Here is a 15,871-nt window from a genome sequence, read left to right as displayed (position 1 = left end):
CTGTGCAGGAGGTGATGGACTCGATGCACTGCGCTTGCAGATGCTGCCTTGGAGTCACTGCTGGCAGCTCGGTGCAGAGCTGCTGTGTCAGAGAGGAAAAAGCCCAGGGGGATGTGTTTCCCTTGCTGTAGGTGATGGTTCTCAAACTCAATTCAGCTCTCAAGTGGAATGTTTTCTTCATTTCAGCCCTGTCTGCAGAAATTACAGTCCTGGTAGACTAAAGCAGTGTTGTTTCTACATGCTAGGAAAGAAAATAAAAATATAAATACGACACAAATTATGTCTGCAGATGTCTGCCTATTGAATATTTGTTATTTGTTTGCTAGTGTAAAGAATTAATTATGAGTTATATGAAGTCTGGATGTTACAGACGGTGTAAAAAGATGGTCCCAGCTGCAAGAAGTTCCACTCTGATTAAAATGAACTGATTAATTAACTGATAGATTGGGAGGGACAGAACTGAGAAGGGCTAAAGAGTAAAAGAGAGAAACTAATACATCATCCTCTGTCTACCCAGATCAATCAGATCACTATGATCCAGACTATGAATTCCTGCAGCAGGACCTCTCCAACACTGATCAGATACCTCCTCAGGGGCCCAGCATCCTCAGCCCACTGCCAGAGTCCTTGGGCGAGTCTGGCTCCCCTTTCCATGGACACACTTTCCAGCTCCCGCAGGGCACCTCTCCTCCACTGGAACTCTGCAGCCTCTCGGGAGCAGCACAGCCAACAGAGACTCCCCCAGCTTTACCAGAGAAGAAGAGGAGGAGTGCAGCCTCCCAGACCTCAGACAGCTCAGGCTGCAGGGTGTCCTACGAGAGGCACCCGTCCCAGTACGACAACATCTCCGAGGATGACCTGCAGAGCGCCGTCGTTGTCCCCTCCATGCCCTTCACGCCCTTTGCTGCTGTTCTGCCTTTCCAGCAAGGAAACTCTTCAGCACCAGTGGAATTCATTGCTGATTTTGCTGCTCCAGATTCCAACAGTGACCCAGAAAAGCCGCCACCTCTGCCAGAGAAGAAAAACAAACACAGTAAGCAAGTTTCTGTTTGGGGTTTATTTTTTACCTTGCAGTTGTCGTGCTTCTGATCATCGCTAAGGAGTGGTGATCGTGGTGATGCTCTTATTTGAGTCTGAGTGTCAAAAGCAGTTGGTCAATGTCAGAGACATGGAGGGCAAATCTCAGTGCTGTGGTGGGCAGGGAGTGATCCCTGGGGCCAAGATTGATCCAGGCCCAGGGGAATCATACAGCATCTTCATTACTGTGGTGAGACCATGTTACTTCTCTGTTCACCTGAATGTGAGTCTTTGAGGCACTCTGCCTTGCAGATCTTTCTGCTCTATTCTCCCTTTTGAAGTCAGTTTCCTCCTCCCTTCCCCAATTTTGTTTTCCCACTGCAGGGGAGAGTTGGGTCCTCTCCAGGAGCTCGGGGAAAGGACTGATTTTCTATCCAAAACCCAGCCTTGCCAGAGCAGTTACTTGGCAATAGGAGCACAGTCACCCACATAGCTGTGCAAGACAACACTATTAACTAGACTCCAGCACTGCTGTTTTGCTACAGGATCTCATTTCCTTTGGATGCCTGAGAATTTCCCACATCATTAAAACAAGCAGCCTCTAAAAGCAAAGGCTCCTGTCTCCAGCTAGACTCCTGGCACACCAGGGCTGACCGCATCTCAAACTCACAACCTTCCTCTGATTTCCTTAATGTTCATGGCTGAAAAATGTGAAACCTCTTGCCAGAGAGGCAGCCACAGTGCTCTGCCAGGGAAGGCTGTGGACTGCACAGTGAGATCCAGCAGATATTGGTTTACTGGTCACTGGCTGGCTTTGCAGCTGTGTGTTGCATGAGGAGGTAATGTATACAAGATCTGGAGGAAGAGCATTGCATTGCATGGCTGGCAGCCCAAGAGAAGAGCTGATTTCAAAGAGCTGAGTTGGCCTTCTGGCTCCTTTCTGCAGTTTATAGACTTCTCACTGAGAATAATTTTTGTCCAGAGAGGTTGTGGACTGGACTCTCTGTCCCTGGAGGTGTTCCAGGACAGGCTGGATGGCACTCTGAGCAACCTGGCCTAGTGGAAGGTGTCCCTGTCTGTGGCAGAGGGGTTGAAACTGGATTCTTTAAGGTCCCTTCCAACCCAAACCAGTCTAAGATGCTACAATTCTATGGATAAGGTGGGAGTAAGAGGGGTGTGTGGTGTCAGGGTGTATTCTCTCCATTCCTGTGCAGTGCCCCCTGCCAGTCATTTCTTTAAAAATAGGCATTGTCTAAAAGCATTTCCATTATCCCTGAGTGACCAGCCCACATGAGTAACCCTCGGGGATTTTACTCAGAGCACAAGGCTTGACCCAACCTGAAAGTGAGGGTCATCCAAGTGTCCTCATATGCAGGAAATCTCTTTTGCTCCTCTCTGGCAATCAAGCAGTTAAAGACACTAAAATCAGCTAAAAAAGAGGCTGAGATGGTTGTTTGTGGACAACAGAGAGGAAGCAAATGGGCACAGGCAAAGGTGTTACAGCTTGTGCTGTTCAAAATCCTCTGCTGAAGTGTGAGCTGCCAGGGGCTGTGATACAGAGCAGGTTAGTGCAGGGTCAGATCCTTGTGGACCTGCTGTTGGTAATGAGGGATGGCTGTGACCCCACTCAGGCTGGGATGGATGCAGGGAAATGCACCTCTGTGCACGGGGGCAGCTGCAGTGGAGGGGAGATTCCTGGATAAATCTTGGGTAAAAGGAAGTTTGACATCTGAAAGAGAGATCTGAGCTCTTTGCTTGTGTCTTTAAGCCCCATGTCTTTGTTTTCTGGTATCACACAAGATGCCAAAGAGTTGACAACAAGTTTAAAAGCAATCTGCACTATTGCTTGAGCACAACTTTAACCTCAGTACCAAGACCTTGTGTGAATTTCCTTTGATGTTGGATTAGAGTTAATTGTAATCTGACTCTATCAGAAATTTTGGGAGTATTGATCAGATTGCATTGTTAGGAGAGGCAGGAGCTGTTACCTAATGTGTTGTCAACTCTGATGATTTGATAAAGCATCCTTGCTGCAAAACTTTTAGGTAGTCCTGGGGCTGATACCTGACCACTGCAATTTTTTTTTTAAATTTTAATTTTTTAATTCCATTTGTGTGACACTGAGAACTTGTTTTATGTTGTTTTTACTCACCAGTATATCACACCGTGGATTTGTGGTTGCTAGTTTTACTTTTTCAGCATTTAAAAGGCCAGTCAAACATTACTCAGGCACTGTGATGACACCCAGGATATTTTTTGCCCAGAGGCTGATGCATGTAGATATTCTTGTATAATCACACAGGGCTGCTTCCACAACCTCAGCAAGCTCCTGGGATCTGGAGGAGATGCAGAGATGCATGGGTTTGTTAAAAAAAAAACACAGATAGGACTGGGTTGTAGTGCCTGTGTTGTGGGTCATCTTTTGGTAGCTGGCAGTAAGTGTTGCAGCAGAGACCCTGATGGTTTTATTGGGAATACACAGAAGATCTGCTTGAGTTAACCTTGTGTATTGCTGTGAGCTGTGCTCAGAGGGACCTCCAAGAGTTGACTTCTGTATAATTTACACAGAGGAGTGTTAGGGCTTTTAGTCTGGCATGAGTTATGGTTATTTTACTGTGCTGTAAGAGCACATGTTACTGTGCTAAGGGCAAATTACTCCAGACTTCTGCTTGAGCACCAGCATCCTGCTGAACAAGACACAGACACGGAACAGCTTCTGCCATTAAGAGCCCAGAGTCAGAAATAACAAGATCCTTTCCCCAAACAGCTTGGAAACTACTGGTGAGGCACTTATTCACATTTCCCTCCCTGTCAGTGGGAACAAAACACAGCCTGGTGCCCAGTGAGCAGCTGGTATTTAACTGCAGGAGCCACGCTGAGAGCAGGCTGGGCTCAGCCAGCGGATAATGCCAGCTCTGTGAGGAGCAGCTCTCCTCCCAGAGGTGACAGCAGCCACTGCCTCATTGACCTTCATTTCTCCAGTGAGGTGCTGTGTGGTATAGCTTAAGAATGTCCATTATTTTGGCTCTTGCCCATGCACACCAATCTGTTGTGCCTGTGCAGAGCCCAGGGTCGGGCTGGGCTGTCAGGGAGCCCCCCAGGGGGATGCTGGTGTGCCTCACCTTATTGCAGGTGTGCCTTAGTGCTGATCATCTGCTAATAACCCCTTTGGACTCCAGCAGCCCCTGGTCCTCTCCTGCAGATGAGTGTTGCTTCCAGGAGAGCTGGGAGAGCAATACCTGTGCCTTCTGCCATATGGGCAGAGGTGGTGTGTGCTGGAAATCCCTGAGCAGCTTTAGCTCCTTCAGAAATGACAGTCAAGGCACTGCAAGCAGATTGCTGGGAAGGTGTTCTAGCCTCAGTCTGAGATGACATGGTTTTTTAAATTTCACATATTTTCTGTCTGGGTTAAGAACTGACATAAACTGGGCATGTGGTGGGAGAGGTTTCTCTCTCACGCCTCCTTTTCTCCTGGGGTGCTGCCTTGAGACTGTCACTCCACCCCAGCTGCTCACTGGGGAGTTGCAGCCCCCTTCCCTCCCTCTGCACAGTTGCTGCAGGGCGTGCAGCCTGAGCTGAGCTGCTGATGTAATTTCCCATCTGCTTTTAAATTTCTGCCTTGTTAAAAACCACAGTGGAGAGGAGGAGAGGAGACCCTTTGCAATCAGGAGTCATGGGAGTGCTCTTGCTCTCTTACTCTCCTGTTCAAGATTGGCAGGATTTTAATGATGCCTGTTTTGATTTGCACTCTGCAGTGCCAGGTTTGTATTTCACCATCCCAACTGTTTTTCACTTTGCCTGAAAACAAAGATGACAAAGTAGAGGCAGAGACATGCTCACCTGCCCAGGACTAGTCAGAACAAGCCAGGCAGGGGAGCTGCCGTGACAATGGGATGCATTAGCCCCATAAAGAGCTGAGATAAAAGAGCTCTTCATTATTCCCTTGCAGATTGAGTTAAGGCAGATTGAGCTTTCAGGCTCACTGCCCTGAGCTGCAGTGATTTGATTTTACACAAGTGTCTGATGTGATGCCCTTTTCACCAACACTTCCGAGCTGTGGTGCCATTGCAGAGTTTGGTGCTGTTCCAGGAGCTCACAGCTATGGATCCCCAGTGGAGTCTGCAGATCTGGGTGTTCATGAAGCTGAGCTGCTTTTGTAGGTGACTCAACCCCAAGGGTTGATCTGGATTCAGCAGTGTCTGCTGCATCATGCCAGCACTGCCAGGCCTGCCTCCTTGGCTTTTGTCCTGCTCAGTTGATGAGCTCTCAAAATGTGGTCCTTCCCTCAAGCTCCTGTCCTCTGCACTTCCACAAGGACTCCTGATCCTCAGTCCTTGTTTTGCTGCTAGAGAAATGTCTTTCATAAGCCTCCTTTAGATCTTGTCCCCTGAAGTTGTTGTATGATACCAGGGCATTTTCCAGGGCACAGGAGCACCTTAGCCAACCGAATCACTGATAGCTGAAAAGATTATTTTAGCAATTCTGTACTTCCTGCACCATGATCCCAAATGAGACAGTAATTCCAGAACATGCTTCTTTTCACTGTGAGGTGGTGCTGGGAAGGAGCAGGGAGTCTGAGGGAGCAAGAGGAGCAAGGCTCAGGTGGCAGGGAGAGCTGGAGGTCAGAAGTGCAGCAGCTTTGGCAGAGCTGTGCAGGACTGGCTGTACTGCAGGACATGAACAGGTTGTGCACTGGCAGCACTGTGGGGTCACAGGATGGGGACAGCAGGTGTTACCGGTCAGGACTGAAGTCCATCAGCTCCATTTCCTGTGCTCCCATTGCTCCAACCTGTTTTTTTTTTCATTATTTCTTTTTTTCTTTATTCTATTTTTTGGAAGAGGGTTATAATTCTTTTTGGGATGGGCAGCTGTGTTAGCTCCGTTTCTAAATGGAGTTTAAAATGTTAGAGGAAATCTGAAAAAAGGTGCCCAAGACAGGTGCAAAGCAGCTCCTTCCTGTATCCTGTTTAAAGGCTGGCCCAGGGGTCTGCCTTGGCAGGTGAACAGAGGACTTTGCCTTGCAGCCAGTGTGGGAACCAACTCCATCGTGAGCAATCCTGCATTGTATTTATAGCTTTCACTGAAGTCATCCACTGCTTTCAGCTGTACAGCTGAAATGCCAGCAGAAGATGAAAAATGGCCACCAAATGACCAGATTTACAAAAAGTAACAACTGCTTGTTTATCAGGAGGAAGGGAGGGATGATCACAGTGCCTCATGCGTGACAGTTTGTTTACAAAAGGCCTGGGTTAGTCCTTCCCATGACACTCAAATACATCTGTTTCTCCTGCTCTCAGGTGTACAGAAAGGGGTTCTTCCTTTGTTTTGCATTATTCAGTACAGTTCTGATCCTTAATAATGGGGGTGGGTTTGTAGTAGTCTCTCCATGGCACTGAATGTCATCCTCCCCCTGCAACACTAAAATATTGCAGCAGTAACTAATCCTCTGTCAAAGCTGCCTAGGCTCACCTGTGTGGGTTTTTTAATAGATTTTGGAAGGAATATTGTACAGTTGGAAAGGTCCTCTAGACATGGTTTGATCCTATTTAACATTTCTATTGAGCCACATCTCACAAAAGCTTGTGAATCAGTTGAGTTTGAAAATTGGAGATGGTAAGTTGCTTTAAAAAGGGATGGGAGGAAAGGATGTTGGATTTGAGCTGAGGAGGTAGGAACACATGGTCAGTGGCACTTTTAGAAATGTTTTGTAAGTGTTTTGTACCAGGATTGGCAGTGGCATTTAAAGAGCTGAGGGAGAGGCACACCCAGTCTCCCAGGTAGGTGTTCTCTGATAACAGTTTTATCAGCTTGCTAGAATGCAGAAGCACTGTGTGCCTCCTGGTTCTAGAAATCTTGCTGACTGCAGACATGACACTTGCTGTAGGCACACAAATTATTACAGATTTATTGTCAGGGTTGCACTGTTACACTCCTAAAAAGCAAACTGACACAATGCTGGGTTTTTTTGGTGACTTTGGACATGAGCTGTTGAGGAATATTCTCAGAATTGCCATGGATTATGTGAGGATTTGGGCTAAGCATCTCAATGACACTTCTCAAGTTGCTGTTTGGAGACCTCACTGGTTGCAGAGCTGTGTTTGTGGCCTGGGATGGTGTTTGCTGTGTGCAGGATGGATATCTGGGTTTGCAGAGCAGGACAGTGAGTGTCACCTCTCTTTGCCTTGCAGTGATGGCCTACATGCAGTTTGTGGAAGACTACTCAGAGCCACAGCCCTCCATGTTCTACCAGACCCCTCAGAACGAGCACATCTACCAGAAGAAGAACAAGTACCTCAGGGAAGTCTATGGGATCAATGACTCCTTTATCAGCTTAGACTCCTCTCAAGATCTGCCACCTCCTCCTGCTCTCCCACCCAAGCAGAGGCAGCTGGTGAGTGACACCTCAGGGACACCTGGCAGGGCCACCAGGGACAGCTCTGCTCTTCCTGCTCCTGGTTCTGGCAGGCAGAGCTGGTGGGAGGATGTCTCACTGGTGTTACCACATCTTGCTCCTTGGCAGCTTGTGAACGTGGCTTTAGGCATTTTGCATTCTGTGAATTTTTGCTGCTTTCCAACCCCACGTTCAGACCGTTCCCTATAAGCTTTGAAAGTCCTAAAATGCCCTAAAAATGAAACGTTTGTCTTGCACATGGCAGGGCTGAATCTGTGCCAGGCTTGTGTAACAACTGCTTGGAAGATTTTGACACACTGAGCAACACTATTTTCAAGAGATTGCTGCACTGTTGTTCCCACTGCTGTTTTGAAGCTGTTGTCAGAGATGCCACCAATAGGAACTGTTTGAACAGAATAACTGCTGTTCTGTTATTGTGCACAGACCTTTGGTACAGCCCCTGCTTCACTCTGCACGTTTCCTTCACGTTAGTTCCTTGTGTGAGTCAGGATTTTACCTGTTCCTCAGTGTTCTGCTGGCCCCCCAGGCTGTTTCCACATCCCCATGTGTGGGTGGTGGGTTTGACAGCCCAGAAAGGGCCATTTTCCACGTGGGGAATGAAATCCTGACCTCACTGATGGCAGCAGCAGTTTTGTTTCTGACCTCATTGCAGAGTGGGATTTTGTCCCATTTCCTTTTAAGCGTTTTCCTTTCATTTCTTTTTGCTTTCTTTTTTTTTTTTTTTCCCAACTCCAACTTAAGGTATTTTGTTTATATTCATTATCTTATTTGTTCTGTTAAAAAAAAATATTTTGTTCTGATAGAGCTTACTGAAATTGGCCATGGCATTAACAAAATTGGAGGAAATGTGGGAACAGAGCCACGTGAGGGTGACTCTTCCAATATTTCTTCTTAAAGTTTGACTGTCCCAGAGTGTTACTTTTTACATTCCTGTGATGCAAGGAGAGTCCTTAAAAGATAAAGTGACATTTTTGGCTAAGCTGAGCTGAATATTATTATTATTATTAATTCTTGGTGGGGACAAGACTTTAAATGCTGCCATCCCATTTGCTTTGCAGTGATACTAAAGAGTCTACAGGACTCATCTCTGGAGGATCAGGCAGTTCTCCAGGGTCTGTGGTCCCCATCAGTGTCCCCTTGCACTGTCACTTGTACCTTGCAGTCCCTTGCCTGCCTTTCCCTCCTGGAGGTGGCTGCACTTCAGGGATGTTTCTAGAGGTGCCTTGAACTGCACAGTCATGATCAGAGTTTGCAAAGCACAGATTTACTGCAGCCATTGTGCAGAAGGGAAATTCTGCTCCTGTCCTCAGTTTGATTGCTGAAGCAAAACATTTCTTTGCTTCCCTTTAATAATTTTCTGGACAGCCAGGATGTCACTGCTTTGCCTGCTGGCCATTCTTGTCATTTTACAAGCTGATACCATCAAGGTGTTGCTTGCAGTTCCCCTGAAGCAAAGGTTTCTTCAAGTGCAGCCTCCCACCCTTCATCCCTCCGTTAGGAAAGAGGTGCAAGCAGGTGATGGCTTATCCAACAGTCCCTGTAAAAGCCACCAGACTCTTGTTCCTCTGCTCCTGCTGCCCTGGGAGATTTTGATTTGGCTAATCAAATGGGCATCAGCTGCTCTAGCAGCAACAAGTTTTGCTGGATGGACTCTTCTGTAATATAATAATGAGGAAGTCCTTTCTTGACAACTTCAGATCTTAATCAAAAATAAGATTGTGTGTTTACATTGTATGTTTTATTCAACAAGTCTGAGAAAGCCTGAATATACCTTATCCTCCCTCAGTCTCCTTACCATAGGGAAATTCAAGAGAAATTCCTTGCCAGGATTTGGCACTTAGGGTGTAATAGCTGCCTCTTGTGCAAATGATTATAATTTTGGACTGGACAGAGAAATGGCAGGATGTCACTGTCACCCAGTCTCACAGCAGTACCAGTGAGGATCCATGGCTCACACTGGAGAGGCCAAATTCTCAATCTGCAGGTTGCCAGAAAAAAAGCAGTAATGTGCAAGAATTGTGTGCTTAGAGCCAGTTCCTCCTTTGGGTGTCTGTCCCCACGGCCAGGGGACAAAAGGGCAGCGAGGAGCAGCTTGTCTGTGCCAGCAACAGCAGCTGTGCAGGGTGAGCAGGGAGGGGGAGGCAGGAGTTCACCTTTTAAGGGATTTGTGAAACAAAGAAGATTTAAATTGTGATTTTTGTCGTGCCTCTTGAGCTCAAGAAAGGCATATTGGTGTGTCTGGCTCTGATGAGCTGTATGAATAGCTGTTTGTTTAGCCAGCCATTATATGCATTGTTTTACAGTTAGCATTTCTTGCCCTTTATTCATCGCCTTTTCTGTGCTCTCTTTCTCTGTGTCTTGTGTCTCCTGCTTTCTCCCCCTTCCTCAGCAGGCCTCCTATGCTGCCTCTTCTTTCTCTTCTGTCTCCTACTGTGTCCAGCAACCTAAAGTGCCCTTCAGCCCCGAGGACTGCGGTGCCACTCAGGGCCTCACTATGTCAGTCTCTAACTCCTTTCTCAGCCGGCACAGCTCCTTCCCTGTGCACTCGGTGAGTTCTGCAACACGTGGGTACGGTCTGACTGCTGAGCCCTGCTCTGCCAGCTCTCTGCTTGCCCTCTCAGCTGAACCTGGAGGCTCCTTAGGGGGCTTAGAACTCCTGTAGTCACCAGCCAGGTGGGAGAAGCGGTGTGTAGCTCTGACCAGGTGTGGCTCCGACCAGGTGTAGCTCTCACCGGGTGTGGCTCTCATCAGGTGTAACTCTCACCGGGTGTGGCTCTGACCAAGTGTAACTCTCACTGGGTGTAGCTCTCACTGGGTGTGGCTCTCACTGGGTGTGGCTCTCACCGGGTGTAGCTCTCACCAGGTGTGGCTCTCACCAGGTGTGGCTCTGACCAAGTGTAACTCTCACTGGGTGTGGCTCTCACCGGGTGTGGCTCTCACTGGGTGTGGCTCTCACCGGGTGTGGCTCTCACCGGGTGTGGCTCTCACCAGGTGTGGCTCTGACCAAGTGTAACTCTCACTGGGTGTAGCTCTCACCAGGTGTGGCTCTCACCGGGTGTAGCTCTCACCAGGTGTGGCTCTGACCAAGTGTAACTCTCACTGGGTGTGGCTCTCACTGGGTGTGGCTCTCACCGGGTGTGGCTCTCACCAGGTGTAACTCTCACCGGGTGTGGCTCTCACCGGGTGTGGCTCTCACCGGGTGTAGCTCTCACCGGGTGTGGCTCTCACCAGGTGTAACTCTCACCAGGTGTAGCTCTCACCGGGTGTGGCTCTCACCAGGTGTAACTCTCACCAGGTGTGGCTCTCACCGGGTGTGGCTCTCACCAGGTGTAACTCTCACCGGGTGTAGCTCTCACCGGGTGTAACTCTCACCAGGTGTGGCTCTCACCGGGTGTAGCTCTCACCGGGTGTGGCTCTCACCGGGTGTGGCTCTCACCGGGTGTAGCTCTCACCGGGTGTGGCTCTCACTGGGTGTGGCTCTCACCGGGTGTAACTCTCACCGGGTGTGGCTCTCACCAGGTGTAGCTCTCACCGGGTGTGGCTCTCACCGGGTGTGGCTCTCACCGGGTGTAGCTCTCACCGGGTGTAGCTCTTACGAGGTGTAACTCTCACCCAGTGTAGCTCTCACCGGGTGTAGCTCTCACCAGGTGTAACTCTCACCAGGTGTAGCTCTCACCAGGTGTAGCTCTCACCAGGTGTAGCCAGGGGAGGTGTAGCTTTCTTTCCATGCTACATTTGTGGCAGGGGACTGTTCCCCGGGCACACTCCTGTGACCTCTGTGTGCCCCAGGCTGCACGCTGGAGCTGCAAAGCCTTTTTGTCCCATTGCATGATGCCAGTGATGTGGATGAGTCAATTAAAGGCTGCTGTGTGAGCCTGGCCTTGGGAGAAATAACAAGATGCTGTCCCCAAAATCCATGGATTTAGTCAAAGATGTGGAACAAGGGCTGCAGCTCCTTAATTTATTTTTTCTAGAAAACAGCCTCTGCTAGATCTTCAATCTTATTTTTGCCTGTCTGCTTCCCTTCACGTCTCCATGGTCCCAAACCAGCTCAGTTTGCTTGTATGATTTGCTGATGGATGAGCAGGGTTCTCTCTCCTACAGCACTTGTGAGCAGCCTGAAGAGAAAAAGGCAGGAGGAGCTGGAAATCATTTAAATCAAAATAGTGTTAGAGCACTGCTTAAGTCTCTGATCAGCTGCTTAAATTAAATGGTAGTAATAACAAAGTGTTAATATGATGGAATTAAACTCAACCATGGGATTCCACCAGCTCATCAGTGTGGGGCTCATTTTCATGTAAAACTATGTGGTTATGCTCTGATTGCCATGTGATGAGAACTGAGAATACACTATTTTTTGACAGTGACCTGGATGTTTAGTAAATTAGGCTTCTTCTGGAGAGGAAATTATCAGACAAGACTTGAGAAGATTCCGAAGTGTTCAATTAGTTTAATATTAAATGTTTGAAAACAGTATCCTCCCACTGTGCCACTGCTGTCTTCCCATTTCAGCACTTACTCATTCTTTAAAAATCAGTGATAATCACTGGTCCAAAGAAGAAGAAAGTATTCAAGTGCTTTACAAGTAGAGCTACTTCACAAGCCATGAATGAAAGCTTTTGGCTTCCACTTGTGTGAGAGAGAGCAGTATCACAGCTTTGCTGCACAGATGAAAAGGCTGAGGGGTGGCAAGGTTAGTCTTTGCATCAATTTGTGGTAAACAGTTCTAAAATCTGAAGTAAAAGTCCTGAATTGTACAGTTCTCTTACTTGGTAGTGGTCTTTGCAAGCAAAACATGGAACTGTAGGACTAGATAAAAGTGCTTGACTATTTTTGATTTAATTGGGAGGCTATAAATATGATTCTATAATGTTCTAAAAATACGTGGGCACTTTGATTTTAAAAAGTGTCCTTGTTGGATTAAATGGTTACTACCTATTAAATTGCTCTGACCCATTCTCATCTTACTTTGGACTACATTACTGTGAATATATTATTTTAAGAAATGTTAAAACTTCATTAAGAAATCCTTACTCATTTTTGCAAGGATTTGGTGAGGGATAAAATAATTGGCTGGAGCACGAGGAGCAATGAGAGCAATGAGACAGGGCACTGTCAAATGAAATAAGCTGAATTAAAAATGGTGATTTTTCCATTAGTACCTTTAAATTAGGATAATTTCATAGTTTCTCATTATCTGGTCTATTTTTTCACAGCCAAAAATGAGATTTTCACTATGAAAGCGTCTCTTTGAGCTGCAGAATACCAATGTCCTTACATACATCATAGCTGACCCATGTCATACCATAACCACAGTTTATCCTGTTTCCCCTATCCCTAATAAGACAGAGATGTGAAACAGCTGTGGGGCTTTGGATCCCTCCCAGGGTGACACCCTCCATCAGCCCTGGAGGGAGCAGAGCCTCTCCTGCATCTGCCCTGGGAGGTTTCACTCAAGGGATGCCACGAGCTGCACCAGGAGCACTTCAGCATTCTGCTCTGCTCCTCATATCCTCTTGTCTTCATTTCTCCTCTCTCCCTAGAGAAAGGGCACTCAAGTGAGCACTGGTGAAAAATGAACCTGGCAAAAATCAGCATTAGCTACCTCCAGCCCCAGTGAGGGAGGCAGTGCCAGGGAGGGCACACCTTTCAGACACTGCCAGCTGAGCACTTGGCCTCTTGTGTACCCAGGTAGCAGCAGTGGCTATCAGAGCTCCTGAAATTATATGTCTCCTACAGAAATTGTTATTCATTCTGCACAGGAAGCAAAAACCTCTTTGGATCAATAAATACCAGGAAGACCAAGATGCTAAACCTGATGGCTGTCCACTGACCCAGTGTCAGCAAGGCCCTGCAAGTGTAGCCAGTTTATAGAAAATGCCCTGTGCTCTTTTTCCTTCCCTGGAGACTGGCTGGGGAGGCCACAGGAGTCACTCCCAGGGAGGACCTGTCCCTGTCCCCACCTGTTCATGTGCCAGCAGCAGGGAGGCTGAGCCAGCACCACATTCTGCTTGTTATCCCCTTGGCTCTGTGCTCCAGGTGAAGGATTAGAGCCTTTTTCCTGATTTACATGGCTTAACAAGACTGTTTTCAGACAGCAGAAAAGAGGTGAAGTCGTTCAGAGCATCTTTTAATTTTTAATGGATGAATTTTTCTAGAGCCCTGACTCCTTTCTCTGCAGTCAGCACTGCAGGGGCTGTTGCAGCCCAGCTGCCACCACTGCTCTGTCAGCCCACTAATTGTGCTTTTCCCTCCTTTGCAGGAAATTGTGTCAGAGGTAATAGCTTTTACTGGATAGAGGCAGATCTTGAGCAACTGGATCAGACCTCATAGGTTTGGCAAGTTGAGCTGTTTTTTATCCGAGTCTGACTCGTGTCTGGCCTCTGTGCCAGCAGGGGTTGTGTTGGTAGTGTGGGCTGGTGTTTTAAGGAACTGCATCATGTTCCCCATCCATGGACAGATGAGCCATTAAATCCCACACTGGGGGGATAACTGGATTGTACTGTCAAGAATCATTCAAGGGATTCCCACCTCTTTTGAAAGTTCTAAGCAGTGGGAAAGGAGGCTTGCAACAAGAAGGTATCTTGCTTGGTTATGGTTGGCAGTAGTTTCTCTCCAGCTGATCACCTCCCTCCCTTCTTGAGAGCACAGAGCTGCTGTCCCTTGGTTTAATCAATCCTTGTGCTGTTTGCCTGGAAATGGGTGGGCAGGTATCTGAGCAGCAGCAATAATCAGATCTTGAAATCTTGTTACTTCCTGGCAGCTGGAGAACTCTGCACTGCTAGAGGAAATATCCAGTGATGAGCTCCACTGCTGCCCATCCACAGGGGATCCACCAAGGGCTGCAGAAACTCCTGTGGGAGCTTTTCCTCACTGAGACAAGGAACAGTTGTACATGCCATTAGTGGAAATTTGGCTGCATCCTTCACTGTGGAGAAACAAGTTGCCTTTTTCAACACATTGGGGTTTTTTCTTATGTTTTCTTTTTAATTGAGGAACATTTCCAGTAATTTCCCATTAACCAATTGGCTGTCAGATTCCAGCAGAAGGCGCAAGTGATTTCCTTATGAAAGCTCCAGTTCAGTGCTTCTGTTCTCACTTGTTCTCACCATTCTTGAGCAAATTGGGCAAGTGCACAGAAAATTCACAGCAACTGTTCTTCTTTCTTGTGTGTGTGCTAACGTATGTTCAGGAAAAGGGGGGTCAGATAAGTGATTAAAGGCGTGCATGACACAGCCATGTGCTTCCCACGTTTTCCCTGCCTGGTTCCCGTTCCTGGAGCTCACTCCCAGCCTGCAGCACACACCAGGCTCTGCCCTCAGCAGAGACCCAGCTCTTCTCATTCCCATGGTGAGAGCCTCAGTCAGACCATGGCTGGGAAGTCATAATGTGTTTGCTCGTTTCTGTCCTGAGGTTTTGGCTCCTTAATTTGGAGCAGAGGGAAGGAGGATTGAAAAGATTTGCATCCCTTTAACCAGCTGCTCTGACTTAGGTATTGTTTTGCCTTTCCTGTTTAGCATTCCTCCTGTGTTTGTGTTCATTTCCACTGCCTGTGGCAGGCTTGGACATTGGTATTAATAGTGCTATTGCCTGCTGGCATCACTGGATCCTCTGGGCTGGTGAAAACCACTTCCTCTGGGGGTTTACACATTTTCCCTGGAGTTGGAACCCTGCAGGTCTCTGTAGGTCTTTCTGACCAGTCCCATATTAACTTCATAGGCCACACACCCCATGTTTTTTGTGTGACTGATCTTTTAGAAGTCTTGTCTTGGTCTCCAGACTCTTCTTTTCCAGATCTGCCATCTTGATCTGGGGGCCTTGTCCACAAGCTAAAGAGTTGTTGCTGTAGGTGCAGCTGAATTGAATTCTGATGTTTTCCAAAGAGGGGTTGTGTGACAGCATGATTAATGAATCTTACAAATGTTTTCTCCTGCTGCCCCCTTATTTGTTCTGTTGCAAAGATGTGCAGCAATCTCTCCTCCACAAGGAAAAGTTTGGATTTTGAGTTTCCTTGTGCAGAAGCCAGGAGACACAAGAAGCCCCATCCATCCCTATACTGTGGTAATCATCAATTAAAACCAGGGAGGTCAGCTCTGTAGCCAGGTCAGAGGCCTTGCTGAGAAACATTCCAGCCTGAGGAGTTGCTGCCTTTCCTGTGGCAGTGCTTGAAGCCATTCTGTTGGCAGCTTGTGTTTCCAGCCATTCATTGCAGGAGCATTTCCTTCCTCATTAGCAAAAGTACCTGGAAGCCCAGCATTGTGTTATGAGATAGGAAGTCTTTTCAAATAGTTGTCTGTGCAATTATATTCTTAGGGTCTAATGACTTTGCAACACCCAGTATTTTGTGAACATAATTCTGTACTGTTACAATTTGGGCATCCAGCTCTGGCACGCTGCCCACATAGTTCTCTTAATAACATTAGCAGGGGAGATCTAAAAGAT

General features: G+C 47.4%; 1 protein-coding gene across 7 annotated transcripts in view; it reads left to right on the top strand.

Annotated features, from left to right (window-relative positions):
* RAPGEF1 (Rap guanine nucleotide exchange factor 1) overlaps nucleotides 1–15,871 on the top strand; it is an 84,407-nt gene that overhangs the window by 46,479 nt on the left and 22,057 nt on the right. For 5 of the 7 annotated variants that reach the window (XM_084219479.1, XM_084219478.1, XM_084219475.1 and 2 more), the window contains 3 exons: nucleotides 518–1,033; nucleotides 7,206–7,408; nucleotides 9,819–9,977. In XM_084219479.1, the coding sequence (XP_084075605.1) occupies nucleotides 518–1,033; nucleotides 7,206–7,408; nucleotides 9,819–9,977 (878 nt within the window). The remainder of the gene's footprint in view (nucleotides 1–517; nucleotides 1,034–7,205; nucleotides 7,409–9,818; nucleotides 9,978–15,871) is intronic. The other 2 variants (XM_084219476.1, XM_084219481.1) reach the window with 2 other exon arrangements.

The sequence above is a fragment of the Fringilla coelebs genome (assembly GCF_963513975.1).
Source record: "Fringilla coelebs genome assembly, chromosome: 21".
Classification (NCBI taxonomy): Eukaryota; Metazoa; Chordata; class Aves; order Passeriformes; family Fringillidae; genus Fringilla; species Fringilla coelebs.
Note: the sequence above shows the minus strand (reverse complement) of the source record. Positions and strands in the feature narration are given on the sequence as shown.